A 16,424-nucleotide genomic window follows, 5' to 3' on the forward strand; every position below is an offset into this window, starting at 1 on the left:
ATCATAGGTTATTGTCACCCATGCCAGCCATTTTTTGAAATTATACTCACTCCCAGCAGCCACAACGAACTCTCAGTTCTAAATGTTTACATCCGCCCCAAAATGGTTCTGAATATTGACTTAACACTGTTGCTTCAGTGCTGAAAACATCTGATTGAGGAAGAGAAATGCAACTCCCAATAATAAAAATAAAATTTTCACAAAAATTCAGTATAGCAATGATTAAACAAATAGGAGCCACCAAAAAGAGAAAACACTAGCTCATTTTTCCCCCCAGATGTTCTCCAAAAAGGTTCCATTTTAATCTATTTCTAGAATGCTATTCCTATTTCAAAGAAACCAGACCCAGTTTAAAGCCCCACTATAAGTCAGATGTAGACATATCCTTCCAATATAGTTATTTGGGCTGTGTTTATAAATGATAAATTGTTGAGTTACCTATAATTAGATACTTATAAATTTGGAAAATGGCATAGTACAGTCCATTGTCCTGTATGCCAAATACCCTTGCAGGCTCTGCATGAATACCACCAATTTCTGCAAAAGACTGGGTATACAGCATTGGTTTCTAGATGATATGGTAGTCTGTATACCCAAGCCATTTCCCTCTGCAGAGGTTCATGCGTTCTGTGCAGATGACTGCACTAGTGCACATCACATGACTGATCTGTGGCAACACCCAGCAGGTTTGTTCATATAAATAGAAAGCTGCATGCCTAAATAGTTTAAAGCCCAGAAACCATTCTTCCTGAGGTCCTCTTGTGTAAGCTTTAATATACCTATAGCAACTTGGTGTGTAATTTCATTGTAGACTATATTGAAGTTCATTGTGAGCTGTTTATTGATACATAAAGGTAGCCAGGTGTGCTTAACAGTATCTGTAGAAAATGTGACATGGCAGAGCAGACAAGACCAGGTAAAATTTCATCAGGCCAGACTGATTTTCTATGGAAATCCTTGGCTTATTATCAAGGGGTCTGATCAGTTTGCACAAGTCTTCTTGCTCTGTTTATGCATCCCAATTAAATACTGAATTATTTTCAAAAGCAATTATATCTATCCATCCATCCATCCATCCACACATTGTTATAAGTAATACCAAGCTTTATTAAAATTAAGTTACTAAATCATATGAAAATCAAGCAATGCCCCCCTCCCATCCCCAGAGTTCATGACTGTTATTGGAATATATTCAGAAAGCACAATTGTAAGTGCATTACTCTCCCACCAATTCCCTTCATTGGTTGCCCATTTATTTCAGAGTAGAGTCTTCTGTACTCCCTGAGCTACAATGCTGAAATCCCCACCTCTCTAAACAGAGCAGAGAATTATTTTTCATGAAGTCCCTGGATCATTTCTTAGGCTGTTCATTTTATGTTCATAAGAGCATTTACTACCCATTTATAGTTGAAAAATGCAGCACTTGGAGCCATTGTGATTCCTTGGCCATTTGGGATAAAGTCTTGTACAGATGACTGTACATCAGTTTCAAAAGCATTCTTGTAAATATGAAAGGCTCTACTGGAAAATGTTACACTTAACACCATAACCTGAATTTTTAATATTTGTACTCTGTGTGTGTGTGTGTGTGTGTGTGCTTTCCCCCCTTTAGGGTACACTTCAGCAATTTGTAGATAACTTTTTCCATAGTGTACTTGATTCAAACCATGTTGTTCCACCAGCTGTGAAATATTTCTTTGACTTTCTTGATGAGCAAGCAGAGAAGCATGATATCAAAGATGAGGATACCATCCACATCTGGAAAACAAACAGGTAGTTCGGGAGAAAATAGTACATATATTAACTATCAAGATGTTTTATTTTCTTTCTTTTTATTTGTTTTTAGTGTAGCTAAAATTAGGGATTAAGTAAGCTTTACCTTAAGCATCACCTGGGAGCTTCTAGAGAAGGGTTCAACAGTTTTTCAGGTGGTGCACCATCGTGTGCACATTTTTTTACTTTAAAAATGTAAATGATCACAATTTCATGGGATCTTACATGACAGCATACAGTAGAGTTGTCTATCCTGTAATAAATATTTTGAAAGTTCAGTGGCATTATGGCGTTTTGTTGACCTGTCAAACTCTGGGGCATTTGCCTAAAACCCAAATGATTCTTTTCCATGCACAATTCTCACACAGACTCTTCAGCAAGATTTATTGAGGAATGGAGTTACAAGACTTCCACAAATGAACTACTTCCTATCTAGAACCAATATGTCCCATTGTACTTTAAGATGAAGACTTCTTTGTTTTCCTTTTTAACTGTGAACTAGTGAGAACTTCCTTTCTCTTAACTGAGAAAGGAAAGCCTTGTTCCTGGCCTTTGACACAACTGTCCTCTGAATCTTTATCAGCCCAAGAATCAACCATTACGTGACCCCCACTCTAAGTTAGGAAAATTGCCATGTACCTAGTAATAGAAAGTCCAGGCATATACAGTACATGGCTCAGTGGTCACAGTCTCTGTTTCAAACAGATGTATTTTACTTATTTACTATTTGTTTACTAAAGTTATATCCCACTTTTCCTTCAGTTGTTCAAGGTAGCAAACACAGGGTTCTCCCTTAATTTTATCCCCACAGCAACAACTCTGAGTTAGATTGAGCTCAGAGAGAATGACCAGTCCAGTATCATTCAGTAATTGTCCTGGGCTGAAGTTGGGCTGATTCTGAGTCTTTCCAGTGTGGCCCAGTATTTTAACCACTACATCATACTGGCTGTTCTGGGTGTTCTCATTGCTCAACTACAAACCTTGAAAATGCAGGTCAGGAACCTCAGGATTCAATGTAATTTAATTTATTAAATTTATAAAGCTGCTCAGTTCAGAATGACTCTGGGTGGCACAGAGTATTGAAAGCAGACAAAAAAACAATTACTAAAAGATGAAGTGACACAGAAGATTTGGCAAAACGAGGGAGAGATCAATAAGAATATCTTTAACAAAGGAGAATGATGGAAACGTTAAAAACAGAAGCAGATTGGAAATTTCTCTAAAAGACAGCAGCCTTTTTCAGTTATTACAAAGGAATATACAACTCACCATGCAGTTAATGGTGAACAGTCCCTCTTTCTATAACATCCTGTGATATCAATGAAAAGCCAATATTCACAAATACTAGACAGTGGTCTTCGCAAGGAAACTTAACACTGCAGGTCACAGTGGAATCATAGAGACGGATTTGTGTATATACTTCTCCAGCTGCTCTCTGAAATCACTAACACGTTTTACAGAAAAGAAGGGCTACTCACTTCTGTTCCTATTGTGAGTTTGTAACACCCGAAAAGCTCTAAAGTGGCACAGAATATGTGGCAGCCCAGATTCTTACTCTTTTAACTTTTTCCTACCAAGAGTTGAGCTCAATTTGAAAACCTTTACCTTTATTGTTTCTGTAGCTGGACTTTCCTTTGGAATCAATTTGTATCAGCAATGTGAAGACTAAGGTTCTGCATTTTGACTGAGAGCCTTACAGCTGCATACAAATCATCGTTACAAAGCTATAGAGTTTTTGCTAAATAAGCCAGCTTCTGTTCTTTGCATCATGGAGGGTTGTTTTTTTTTTTTGACAAATAGCCAACCAAATTGCCATTAGTGACTGTTAAAGTAAATCATTTAAATTCTTTTTAGTATAAGCAGCACATTGTGGAAGCTAATTTCCCAAGCTTTTAATACGACACATTACGGTAGAAATCTTCAGGGTTATTCAGAATAAGTGAGATTATTGGTGCACTCTGCCTTGTTTTCCACTTGGTGCCTCCTCCTTAAATAAACCAGGAAACTCTATTTGAGATTTGCTTAGCATTCCATGGAAAACCCACTCTGCTTTGTTGCTCTCCAAAAAATCCAAATCAAATGCAGCAAGTCCATGAGCAGAACTTTGGATATAACAGCAAACCAACCAACCTTGGATGGTTTAGTTAATCACTTGTGTTGCCAAGAGAAGCAAAGCAGAAATAATAATGTAGAATGCATCAGCACACACACTTGATCCTATTAATCCAAATGTCTGAAGAATTCCTGTTTATGATGACATGCAAAGAAGCCTATTAGTACCTAAAGTATATAATCAAATGATACATCATGGTACATTTACTAATAATAATAGTAAATATTAATAATAATAAAAACACCCTTATTAAGTTATTTTATAAGTTATTTCTTGTTTTCTTTCCAGCTTGCCCCTTAGGTTCTGGGTAAACATATTGAAAAATCCCCATTTCATCTTTGATGTTCACGTCCATGAAGTAGTAGATGCTTCCTTGTCAGTCATCGCACAAACGTTTATGGATGCTTGCACAAGAACAGAGCACAAACTAAGCAGGGTAAGGCTTTATCTTCAGTTCCGTGTCTCTGATAGACACAGCAGTAATCATACAACCACCTTCCTCAATCCTACTGCATTGGAATCCAACTATAATAATTATAGGAGTTGAAACTGAATACATCTAGAGGACACCAGGTTGGGAAGACTGATAGAAAAAAGCCTTTAATTTAGTAAAGGCATCAATTTATTTTTCCATTGCCTGTAAGGGATATGTATGCTGCTTCATAAAGTCAGGGATATTTATTTCCTGCAGTTTCTGCAGGAACACGTCTAAAACACATCTAATGTTAGAATATTTTTAGTTAATTGAAAATAATGATGTCACCATTCCTGAGTAACTGCTACTTGCCCCTTCTTGTCGCCAAAATTGCCAGAGGCTTATTTCTCCCTACCTGTTTCTCCAGGCATCTGGATGTTTAGTAGATCCACCTAAAATGAGATTTTTCTCTTCCTGGTTTCGTTTTGGTATTCCTGAGTACCATAAAAAATATGCCAAGCACAGTCAGAACTGCTTGTGCCTGGGGTTGATGAGGTCTGGGACAACATGTTGTGAGAGAGGATATCTAGAAAGAGAGTTGGTACTGGAAAAGGTAGCGGGCAGAGAAAGAATCACAAGCTACTATGACATCTGAATAGATGAACACTCATACATGCATCGGATCCTTTTTCAGGTAGCGATAAAGAAAATGTATTCCAAGGCCTCAGGATACAGAGGCTCAAGAGGGGTTAATCTGTTCTTCAGAAGTTGGGTCCTCTGCAGATGTTCACACTGCCTGCTAAGCTTACCTGCTGAAGAAGAGTTGCTGTGGTTCTTTCCCATAGCAGCAGCAGATGTGCATGAGGTGTTCTCTCTCTCTCTCTCTCTCTCTCTCTCTCTCTCTCTCTCTCTCTCTCTCTCTCTCATGCTTTGAAACTTTTTCAAATGCCATGGGATTTCTTCTTGCTTCTTTATGTAACACACCAATGTTCTGTTTTCCAAATGGTGTGCAGCAGCATCCACAAAGGAAGGAAAATAGACAAGATGACAGTCTCAGCTTCGCAGTCAAAGCTCCACCCCTACAAAAGGGATGGAGATTCAGTCATGATGCTGCACCTGCCATCTTGTAGATTCTGAACACACACATTTTGTTATGCATGATGCTATCACATACACTTTATTGAAAGGAATGGATTTTCCACCACCCCAAATTTTGGCAACATTAGATAAAATCAAATATATGAATTTTAAAAATCAGGTTTCACTGCCTTCTGTTTTTCAGGATTCTCCAAGTAACAAATTACTCTATGCAAAAGAGATCTCTACATATAAGAAAATGGTGGAAGAGTAAGTAGAGAGAGCCACAGACTTGGTATTTCATATTCTCAGTGACAAAACTCCCCATTGCTTTTCTTACATCATGTCCCTTCTTAGGGGCACATTAGTTCTAAATATGCCCTGAATAAAAATTATCAAGGTACAAATAATTGCGCTAGGATGTTCATCATCTTAAAAGTGACATGAAAATTAGGCAAAAGAATGATAAACTCAAATAATATAACAATAGTATATTCATTTTCAAAATAGATAGCGATTTCGCAATACCAAATGAAACTGAATTAATGTGTGGAATGATTTTTCAACATTTGAATATGTTCATGGTTTTTGCCTTTGTATTTTACTCCACTTCGTGATTGCTTTCCCTTTTTAAATATATCATGCAGGCATACGTGTGCATGAGGGTATGTGTGCGTGTAGTATGAATTTAGGAAATAAGATACTTTACTTACTTTCATTCCCTGTCCAAGAAACTCTTGCAGAAGTTATAAAAGTATGACAACAAATCTGTCAGGAAGCAAAAGCTTATAGTACCATAAAGTTTTAATGAATTTCCTGTGGCCTGAATTTTCATAAGGTAGCATCTACTCTGCGATAGGTTTTCTAGTTAAGCCACTAAGGCTGCCTGCCTTTGCTCTAAAGAAGAGGAGGTCACTGAGTGGGAATTCAACAAAAGCAGTAACAAACATCTAGGGTTGTCACTGAAGCATAGAGTCAGACATTTGGGCTGGTGGGCACTTTAGATAGCTGTACCTATTGCTCTCTTCAGCAAAGGATCATTACCTTGTCATGGTGCTGGAGCTTGAGCACCTCAATGATGCCATGAGCTAAACCGTGAAGGGCCACCCAAGATGGGAAGGTCATGACAGAGAGTCAGACTAAATGCGATCCCTGGGGAAGGTAATGGCAACCGCCCCAGTATTCTTGCCGTGAAAACTCAATGGATCAGTACAACCAGAGATATGTCGGTATACCATCGGAAGATGAGACCCCCAGGTCGGAAGATGGTCAAAATGCTACTGGGGAGGAACAGAGGATGAGTTCAACTAGCCCCAGATGTGATGACGCAGCTAGCTCAAAGCTGAAAGGATGGCTAGCGGCCGACGGTGCTGGTGGTGAACGGTGAATCCGATGTTCTAAGAATCAACACACCATTGGAACCTGGAATGTAAGATCTATGAGCCAGGGAAAACTGGATGTGGTTATTGGTGAGATGTCAAGATTAAAGATAGACATTTTGGGCGTCAGTGAACTGAAATGGACTGGAATGGGCCACTTCACATCAGATGACCACCAGATCTACTACTGTGGACAAGAGGACCACAGAAGAAATGAAGTAGCCTTCATAATTAATAGTAAAGTGGCTAAAGCAGTGTTTGGATACAATCCAACAAACGATAGAATGGTCTCAATTCGAATTCAGGGCAAGCCATCTAACATCACAGTGATCCAAATATACGCCCCAACCACAGATGCTGAAGAAGCTGAAGTAGAGCAGTTCTATGAGGATCTGCACCTACTGGACAACACGCCTAAAAGAGATGTTATTTTCATCACGGGAGACTGGAATGCTAAGGTGTGTCCTAACAGCCAGGAACCACGCTGAGACAAGGAATAGGTCTCTAGTGTTTTATTACTGCTACATAACAGAGAATCCTAACAAACTGAAGAAGCATGGGAAAAACCCAGACATATAAACCCCAAAGACTAAGGTGGGCCCGATCTGTGTCTCTTTGAATTGCCACCTAATTCCTCAGTACTACGCATGCGCTTTACAGCCTGGATGGGAGCCCCCTGCTCGCCATCCTCACTCATGACAGGTGGCCAGTCAAACGACGCCTGGAATTACAGGTAAGCATGGCCTGGGAGAACAAAACGAAGCAGGACATAGGCTGATAGAATTTTGCCAAGACAACTCACTCTGCATAACAAACACTCTCTTCCAACAACCTAAGAGACGGCTTTATACATGGACTTCACCAGATGGACAACACCGAAATCAGATTGACTACATCCTTTGCAGCCAAAGGTGGCGGACATCTATACAGTCAGTAAAAACAAGACCTGGAGCTGACTGTAGTTCAGATCACGAACTTCTTCTTGCACAATTTAGGATCAGACTAAAGAGATTAGGGAAGACCCACAGATCAGCTAGATATGAGCTCACTAATATTCCTAAGGAATATGCAGTGGAGGTGAAGAATCGATTTAAGGGACTGGACTTAGTACATAGGGTCCCGGAAGAACTCTGGACAGAAGTTTGCAACGTTGTTCAGGAGGCGGCAACAAAATACATCCCAAAGAAAGAAAACCAAGAAGGCAAAATGGCTGTCTGCTGAGACACTAGAAGTAGCCCAAGAAAGAAGGAAAGCAAAAGGCAAGAGTAATAGGAGGAGATATGCCCAATTAAATGCAAAATTCCAGAGGTTAGCCAGAAGAGATAAGGAATTATTTTTAAACAAGCAATGCGTGGAAGTGGAAGAAGACAATAGAATAGGAAGGACAAGAGACCTCTTCCAAAAAATTAGAAACATTGGAGGTAAATTCCAGGCAAAAATGGGCATGGCCAAAAACAAATATGGCAAGGACCTAACAGAAGAAGAAGAGATCAAGAAAAGGTGGCAAGAATATACAGAAGACCTGTATAGGAAGGATAACAATATTGGGGATAGCTTTGACGGTGTGGTCAGTGAGCTAGAGCCAGACATCCTGAAGAGTGAGGTTGAATGGGCCTTAGAAGCATTGCTAATAACAAGGCAGCAGGAGATGACGGCATCCCAACTGAACTGTTCAAAATCTTGCGAGATGGTGCTGTCAAGGTAATGCATGCTATATGCCAGCAAATCTGGAAAACACGAATGGCCATCAGATTGGAAAAAATCAACTTATATCCCCATACCAAAAAAGGGAAACGCTAAAGAATGTTCAAACTATCGAGCAGTGGCACTCATCTCACATGCCAGTAAGGTAATGCTCAAGATCCTGCAAGGTAGACTTCAGCAATTCATGGAGCGAGAATTGCCAGATGTACAAGCTGGGTTTAGAAAAGGCAGAGGAACTAGGGACCAAATTGCCAATATCCGGTGGATAATGGAAAAAGCCAGGGAGTTTCAAAAAAACATCTATTTCTGTTTTATTGACTATTCTAAAGCCTTTGACTGCGTGGACCATAACAAATTGTGGCAAGTTCTTAGTGGTATGGGGATACCAAGTCATCTTGTCTGCCTCCTGAGGAATCTGTATAATGACCAAGTAGCAACAGTAAGAACAGACCACAGAACAACAGACTGGTTTAAGATCGGGAAAGGAGTACGGCAGGGTTGTATACTCTCACCCTACCTATTCAACTTGTACGCAGAACACATCATGCGGCAAGCTGGGCTTGAGGAATCCAAGGCTGGAGTTAAAATCGCTGGAAGAAAGATTAACAATCTCAGATATGCAGATGATACCACTTGGATGGCTGAAAGCAAAGAGGAACTGAGGAGCCTTATGATGAAGGTAAAAGAAGAAAGTGCAAAAGCTGGCTTGCAGCTAAACCTCAAAAAAACCAAGATTATGGCAACCAGCTTGATTGAGAACTGGCAAATAGAGGGAGAAAATGTAGAGGTGATGAAAGACTTTGTATTTCTAGGTGCAAAGATTACTGCAGATGCTGACTGCAGTCAGGAAATCAGAAGATGCTTAATCCTTGGGAGAAGAGCAACTAAAATTCTAAGATAGAAGTAGGTTAAAATAAAATTTGGGCTGACCGAGGGCAAGATGGATAGATGATATTCTAGAGGTGATGGATTCGTCCCTGGGTGAGCTGGGGGTGTTGACCGACAGGAAGCTCTGGCGTGGGCTGGTCCATGAAGTCACGAAGAGTCGGAAGTGACTGAACGAATAAACAACAACAACAGCACCTATTGCTCTATTGTACCTTTTGATTTCTTGCTCCTCAAAAGAGGCTATGGGTGTCACAGATACTCAGATGAGCCACATCCTTACTACACTATCTCCACTAATGCATCTGTTTGGGAACCACAATGAAGCATCGTGGTAGACAGCTGTCCAGGAAAGACATGATGGACTGTAGTGGGAGAGCAGCCATCCACTTAAATGTTTAAGTTCAAACCAAAGTATAAGGAGGGATGAGTGTGCTAGGTGCTCTGGTGACTAGAAAACTCTATAGACAGTCACTTCTATGTTTTGTCCTTAGAGCACCCTATTGGGGAAGGCATGGTTGGTTTATCAGTCTGGAGTGCTCTCCCTAAACTGTTAGACTAGGAAAAGGGCTGGCGGGGACTTTGGCCCCAATCCATCAGATAGATGGTTTATTGGCCATAAGCAGGTCCCTAACAACCCTTGTGTATCCTGAGTTTCCTCTGCCAGAATTGAGCAGCAAAGTGGACAAATTTGACAGTCTATTTTTTCATGTGTTTTTTCTGAAGTTGAAAGTGGTGATGAGAATGGGAGATCTTCCATCCTCATACTTAACCCCCAACCCAGAAATGTCTCGACTGTCATTTTCCAGAGGTTAGGGAGTTGAGAATAAGAATGGAGACATCTTTTTCCCTAAAAATCAACCAAAAGTTGGTCCCATTTGTTCTCATGACAATACCAGACAGCTTCTTGTGGCCTGCCCCTGTAATATTGCTAATTCCTGGCCTATGGTAATGTTTTCATTCTGCATCATGAGAAGAACAGCCTTGCTATTTTGATTCATTTTAGCAGTCAATAATTGTATTATAATCTTAAAAAAACCCTGCAAAATCCAGCATGGAGTAAAATTCAGGTCTGACATTAACCTAAAAGGAGGAGATCAGATCATTTTTTATAAAAATGTCAAAGATCAGAATCAGCAAGCATCCCTTAAAATATCTAGTTAAGTAATGTCTGTTAAGAAAATGTCAGAAATTCAGTACAAAGTGTTAAAGTATTTTTAAAAGGTTATTACTTCAGCTAAAACATTTTTTTTCTAGTTATTATAGAGGTATTCGCCAGATGGTACAAGTGAGTGATCAAGACATGAATACACATCTAGCAGAGATTTCTCGAGTAAGTACAAAACTGGAAACAACCCTGAAATCTGGATAAAGTAGAACTGCTGGGTTGTCTTGCCTTGCATTATTTTTTACCATATTTCCCATTTTGTATCAGTCCTCTGGAGTTCTTTCCATCTTTTTCTTTTCAAGGTTTTGGCATTCCTAATAGCTTAGTTTAGTGGTTGACCACACTTGAGGTCCATGGGGGGAAATCTTTAGTAGTTTCAAATTGGTTTTATTTACATAATTCCCTGGATCAAGTTATCCAGCTCAGATTGATTGATTGATCCATCTATAGCTTATATGCCATTCAATCCAACAAGGCTCAAAGCAGCTTTAAATAAGAAATGAACAATAGGGAAACAAAGCAGCAGTATTCTGACAAGCAGCCACAACACCCAAATCCACAGCAACAGGTTTCTCAACACTGTATTCCCAAGGCTCTCAGGAAAGGTTTTTATGGTGGGATCCAACCAAAAAATGCTTGCAGTGTCTGTTTCCTGATACGCCAAAGCCCTTACCCCAAAGCACCTTAAATTGCCCACAGAATTAAACACATCACTAGACAACTCTTGCAGTAGAGGTCATATATGGGAAAATCTAGCAGTTCCCATCATTATGTAAGCCACTGCATTCTGGACCGGATGCAGTCCGGTCTTCAAGGGCAGCCATGAGGCATCAGCATGAGTCACTGTGTACAGGGCATCTTAGAAAAGGCTGTAACTGGTATACTAGATGAAACTGGGCAAAGCCTTTCCTAGCTACATATTCTTCAAGCAGCAGCTAAGAGTCTAAAAGGACCCATAAGTTACAAACTAATTCAACATAGGACAGGACCAAAGAGAGCCGAAGATGGAATATCTGTGGTATCAGAAGGCTTCTGAACTCATAACTAGTCTTTTTTGCTGGGATTAAGCCTGAAACTGCTCATCCTTACCCTAACAGCCTCCAGACTCAGGATAAGACCACCGCATGTCCTGTTTGCCTGGGGTTGAGGTATACAATTGAGTATCACCCCTATATTGAAGATATATAACAACATGCTGGTGGATTACCTCACCCAGTAGCTTCATATGGATGTTAAGTAGGAAACTATTGGCTCCCTTCCCACTACCACTGACCAGAGCCTCCCTTTAAGGAAAAAGGAGTATTATAAAAAAAAACAGTACCTTAAAGGCAGTCCATTAAAATACCCTGATTGTTGGTATCAAAAGCCCTGATGAGGGGAGCTGCATTTTCATTGTCCTGATCTCATCATAATCTGTGCACAAGAGTGATCAGTGCAATCTTAATACTGTGCCCAGACCTGAAACCTGCAGACCTACTACCTTCCTCACAACCTTCCTTAAAATGGGGAGATTGGAGTTAGGACAGTAATTATCCAATATTCAAAACTGAGGTAATTTTTACTGTTTGCTTCCTTCTCCATGTATATGTAGTGGTAACAAATGGAAAGGTGGAGCTACTCTAAATCACTATTTATGTTTTTATTAGTTTAGATTATTTTAATGGGGGTCAGACATGAAGGATGTACAGTATGTTTGCTCCAGAAGCAGAGTGGACGTGTTGGTATTATTAGTAAATTCAAATCAAATAATAATTTTAAAAAATTAATGACCCAAGGCTTACAAGTTAACCAGATTTCCCAAGATATCAGCATTCTCGCACAAGGTCTTGTGATATTTCAGCCAGTTTTTTAGATGATGATGATGATGATGATGATGATGATGATGATGATGATGATGATTGACACTCATGCTATGGTGCAAGTTCATATGTCACCATTCTGCGCTTGAAAAGTCTGCTAACCCCTACTCCAAGCATCTGATTGGCCTCACGAGAAACAGCATAGGTTTAACAAATCAGCAGGCTAGCTTGATGTGAGGTCTGTGATAAAAATCAGCTCTGCTTCCTTACCAACCTGGACAGCTATTAAAATTCTGGGGTATAGAAGAAGGAACAATATTACATCTGGTGCACCTATGTATGTTTCATTAAGTTGTTGTGTAGCCAGCTCTATGCTTGACACACTGTTTTTCTTCTTGTTTAATTTAATAGGCCCACACAGACTCATTAAACACCCTTGTGGCTTTACACCAGCTCTACCAATACACTAACAAGTACTATGATGAGGTAAGCTTCCACCACTGAGATTTTTATTATTATCCTGTAAAAAGTAAAGAGACAGGCGAAAGAGCTAACAAGCTGATTTGCCTCCAAGCTGATAATTTCCTGGTTTACCTGATGCTTGGCTTTGACCAAGACACTGTAATTCTGATATATTAGGAGAAATATACATATTTAAAGGATGTTAAGAAGAATCCAGTCTCTAAATATAGATGTATTCCTTATGGGATTTTATATCCCAAATATAGCAGATTTCCTGGCTACATTAGACAAGAACAGTAAAGAGTTGGTTATTAACACAATGTCCAGGAGGCCAAAATATCACAAGCCTGGCTTACCATCCTTGAAGTAGATGACAAAATACATCTTGCCATCCACTTGATAGTAGATTTTTTTCTAACATTTTGAAAATCCCATTGTCTGCTGTCTGCTCACAATGAGGAAAAAGGCTTGCCAGATTTGATATACCAAAGAAGGTTCTTTCTGGTTAATAGATAGCATTCTTTAAAACCCCTGGAGCATGTCTCTCCAGAAATACTCATAGGATCATGTTGTAATATCTTGACTTGAATCTTATACCTTTTATTTTCTTTTAGATCATAAATGCACTAGAAGAAGACCCAGCTGCACAAAAAATGCAGCTTGCTATTCGATTACAGCAAATAGCAGCTGCTTTAGAGCATAAAGTGACTGACCTTTGATTTGAAAGCTGCAATAAAAAAGTCTGACCTGAAGATGTGTAAATTCATTCTCCCTAATAAGAAAATAGTGTTCTATTTTTTAATGTATAATTACAATTTTAAATGAAAAAACAAAAGGCTCCTTTTTTATATAGAACAACTGTAATGTAAAGAGTTTTTACTGTAAATTATGCTAATTAAAATCCTGTGTGCTGTATAAATGAATTTCCAGAGGGAAATGCGGGAGGTCCATAGGGGGTGAGGTAGGGTGGGGGCAGTTATACTCATTTAATCAAATAGTACAATCTTTGAAACATCAGCATTTTTAGAAGTCATTATGCTAGTAAAATCACTACCTATAATTTCTTTATACTTTAAGCAATATTTGTACTAGAAAAATGATAGCATATTGGAAAAATAAATGCAATATCCCCTTTTAATTTTAATAACTGGAATTAGCTTTTTTCCCTCTTTTTTTTTTAAATCCAATCATCAATCTTCTGCTTTTTGAGGAGGATATAAACAACTTATTTGCAATGACTTTCCTTTTTAGGAGATTGCAGTGGATTTGGGTACCATATTTCTTTTACGTTCATGTGAACTTAAGTACTGAAACACGTGGTGGTGACTGCTGCTCCCAAACCCATATTTTCACAGTCAAAGCAGATAATGCTGTAGATCTGTTGTGATGGTTTGCTTCTTCATCTTGGAAGGTGTCTACAAGTCTCTAAGAACATAACTTTGAATCTTGTGTACAAGCTTCAGCATCAAATGCAAATACTAGAACTCTGGAAGGCGTTTATATTCCTCAATAGGGAGTTGGATGAGATCCCTAGGTACTTCTAAAGAGCCAAAGTTGATCCAGTGTGCTATCGGCACAAAGGAAACCAGAAAAATACAGCCCTTTTTCTCTTGAGTTTTAGGAAAGTGATTGTTAACGCATATCAACGTACTGTTGCCATTTGGAATCTGAATTACGCATCATGGGCACTGAACCCTTGGGGCATGGCTTTGGTTGTGACAAAGGATAATGCAGTGTACAAGGCTGCTTTTCTGAGGTAGCGAGTATCCAAGGTTCAGAAATACCTGGTTCTTTTGGATCTGGATTAGGCTCTTATCCTCAGATCGTTTCTTAAAATCCCTGATAAAAAGTACAGACAACAAACTCTACTCATTCAAAAGTTTTTCAAATCAAACTGGCCTTCCTTTTTGTTCTTTTTTTAATTGTTAATTATTATATATGCTAATGTGCCTTACTTGTACTAATTATGTGGATCTGAATGGTTTTGTAAAGAGAATCATATCAAAAATATTTATGTGTGGTTTGATGACTTTTGTGAGAAAATTTGACCAGCAGAATGCCTGTAATTAGCTTTTTGCCTATAATGTGCGGTTTGACCTGATTCGAATATGTGTATCTTCTGTTGGAATGGTTCATAGGATTTTTTTTAATGAATTTTCACATTATCCTGGGAAGATTGCTATTTGATTGTTTTACAACGCAAAAAGAAACAAAGATCACCTGTGTTTGAAATATAAAATACTCATTGTAAGGAAATCCCATGCCTTGTCTAGGATGAACACTACCTGAGCCTTGGCAAACTTGGCAGTGAATGGAATTATTACCTTTGCAGTGGAAATTAAAGTACCTGATTGAAGATGTAATGTGTGTGGACAGTATTAGCTTACAGGCAAGCTTATAAAACTTGATATGTAGTCTTAAAATGCTATGTTGCACATGCATACTCACACACAAGCAATCTTCGTTACATTTTATTTTTCACAATAAGGTGGGTTGTTTTAGTCAGTTCAGTAGCATTTTCCAGATAGCAGCTGCCCTTTGGTATCTTAAATTTGCTTGGCTCTTAACATGATAACAATTTTATTTGCTACCTCTTTGTGTATTGGAGTTAATCTCAACTTGTCCTGTTGTCGGTTTTAAAATGTATTCTATTAATCTCTTTTTGATTTCTGTAGAGTGAGCCACAGGCAATATAGGCTGATGACAACGTTCATTGGCTCCTGTAGGGAAATTGCAGAGGCAAAAGAGGGAAACACAGCATATCGCTTTTCTTGTTTTTCTTTTGTTTTCTTAAGCTGTATGCACACCTCAGCACAGTGTTTCTCAACTTCAGCAACTTTAAGACAGGTGGATTTCAACTCCCAGAATTCCCTAGCCAGCCATGCTGGCTGGGGAATCCTGGGAGTTGAAGTCCTCGCATCTTAAAGTTGCTAAGGTTGAGAAACATTGCTTTAGTATATGGAACTATGAATTGTTTGGATGAGTTTACCTAAGAATTCTGGGTCAAACTAAGCTTCTTTTATTTGCCATCTGACTGATCAACAAACATGCTTATCTGCTTTGTTTTGTCATCATTTGTAAATCCTGTTAATTGTAAATCAAATACAAGGGTTTTTTTTCCACAAAGTGTTTTCCTTGAATTTTTAAAGTTTCTTCTTAACTCTTTTTAACAATAGATCTTTGAGTTGGCTTTTCAATAAGATTCCTCTATAACTGTGATTGTGTATTTGGTCACAAACTGATGCCTCAGAAAAATGTCCTCTAGTTATCAAGAAGTTGGGAAAGAGCTTCAAAGTTCAGAGTCTTCAGAAAGACACGGCCTCTGAAATCTTCAAGTAGTTGGTTTAAGCGGGAGCTGAGTTGTTTCCCAAAGTATGTCTTCAGATGTTAGTGGCAACAGCGATATTCAGTGTGCTGATTCGTTTAATGTGCATGTGTGTTCTCTAAATCATCACTCATGTTAAGCTTTTAGTGGTAAATTCCAGCAAAAGATGTAAGATTTTGACCCAATATTTTCTGTTTATGTCTTGCAACATTTAATGCAGTTACTAAAGCAGAACTCTGCACAAACTGTACAATCCCAGAATTTCAAAGGGGTCAGATAAATAATTCTTATGTTCAGCCCAAAGAACAGCTGAATTCTGAAACC

General features: G+C 38.9%; 1 protein-coding gene across 2 annotated transcripts in view; it reads left to right on the plus strand.

Moving 5' to 3' along the window:
* The window catches only part of PLXNB2 (plexin B2), a 329,693-nt gene extending 313,792 nt beyond the window's left edge, over positions 1-15,901 (plus strand). For both annotated transcript variants that reach the window (XM_063309588.1, XM_063309589.1), the window contains 6 exons: positions 1,613-1,773; positions 4,175-4,322; positions 5,584-5,648; positions 10,604-10,679; positions 12,725-12,799; positions 13,390-15,901. In XM_063309588.1, the coding sequence (XP_063165658.1) occupies positions 1,613-1,773; positions 4,175-4,322; positions 5,584-5,648; positions 10,604-10,679; positions 12,725-12,799; positions 13,390-13,494 (630 nt within the window). In that variant the 3' untranslated portion in view covers positions 13,495-15,901. The remainder of the gene's footprint in view (positions 1-1,612; positions 1,774-4,174; positions 4,323-5,583; positions 5,649-10,603; positions 10,680-12,724; positions 12,800-13,389) is intronic.
* The last annotated feature ends 523 nt before the right edge of the window (positions 15,902-16,424 follow it).

The sequence above is a fragment of the Candoia aspera genome, chromosome 7, assembly GCF_035149785.1.
Source record: "Candoia aspera isolate rCanAsp1 chromosome 7, rCanAsp1.hap2, whole genome shotgun sequence".
NCBI lineage: Eukaryota > Metazoa > Chordata > Lepidosauria > Squamata > Boidae > Candoia > Candoia aspera.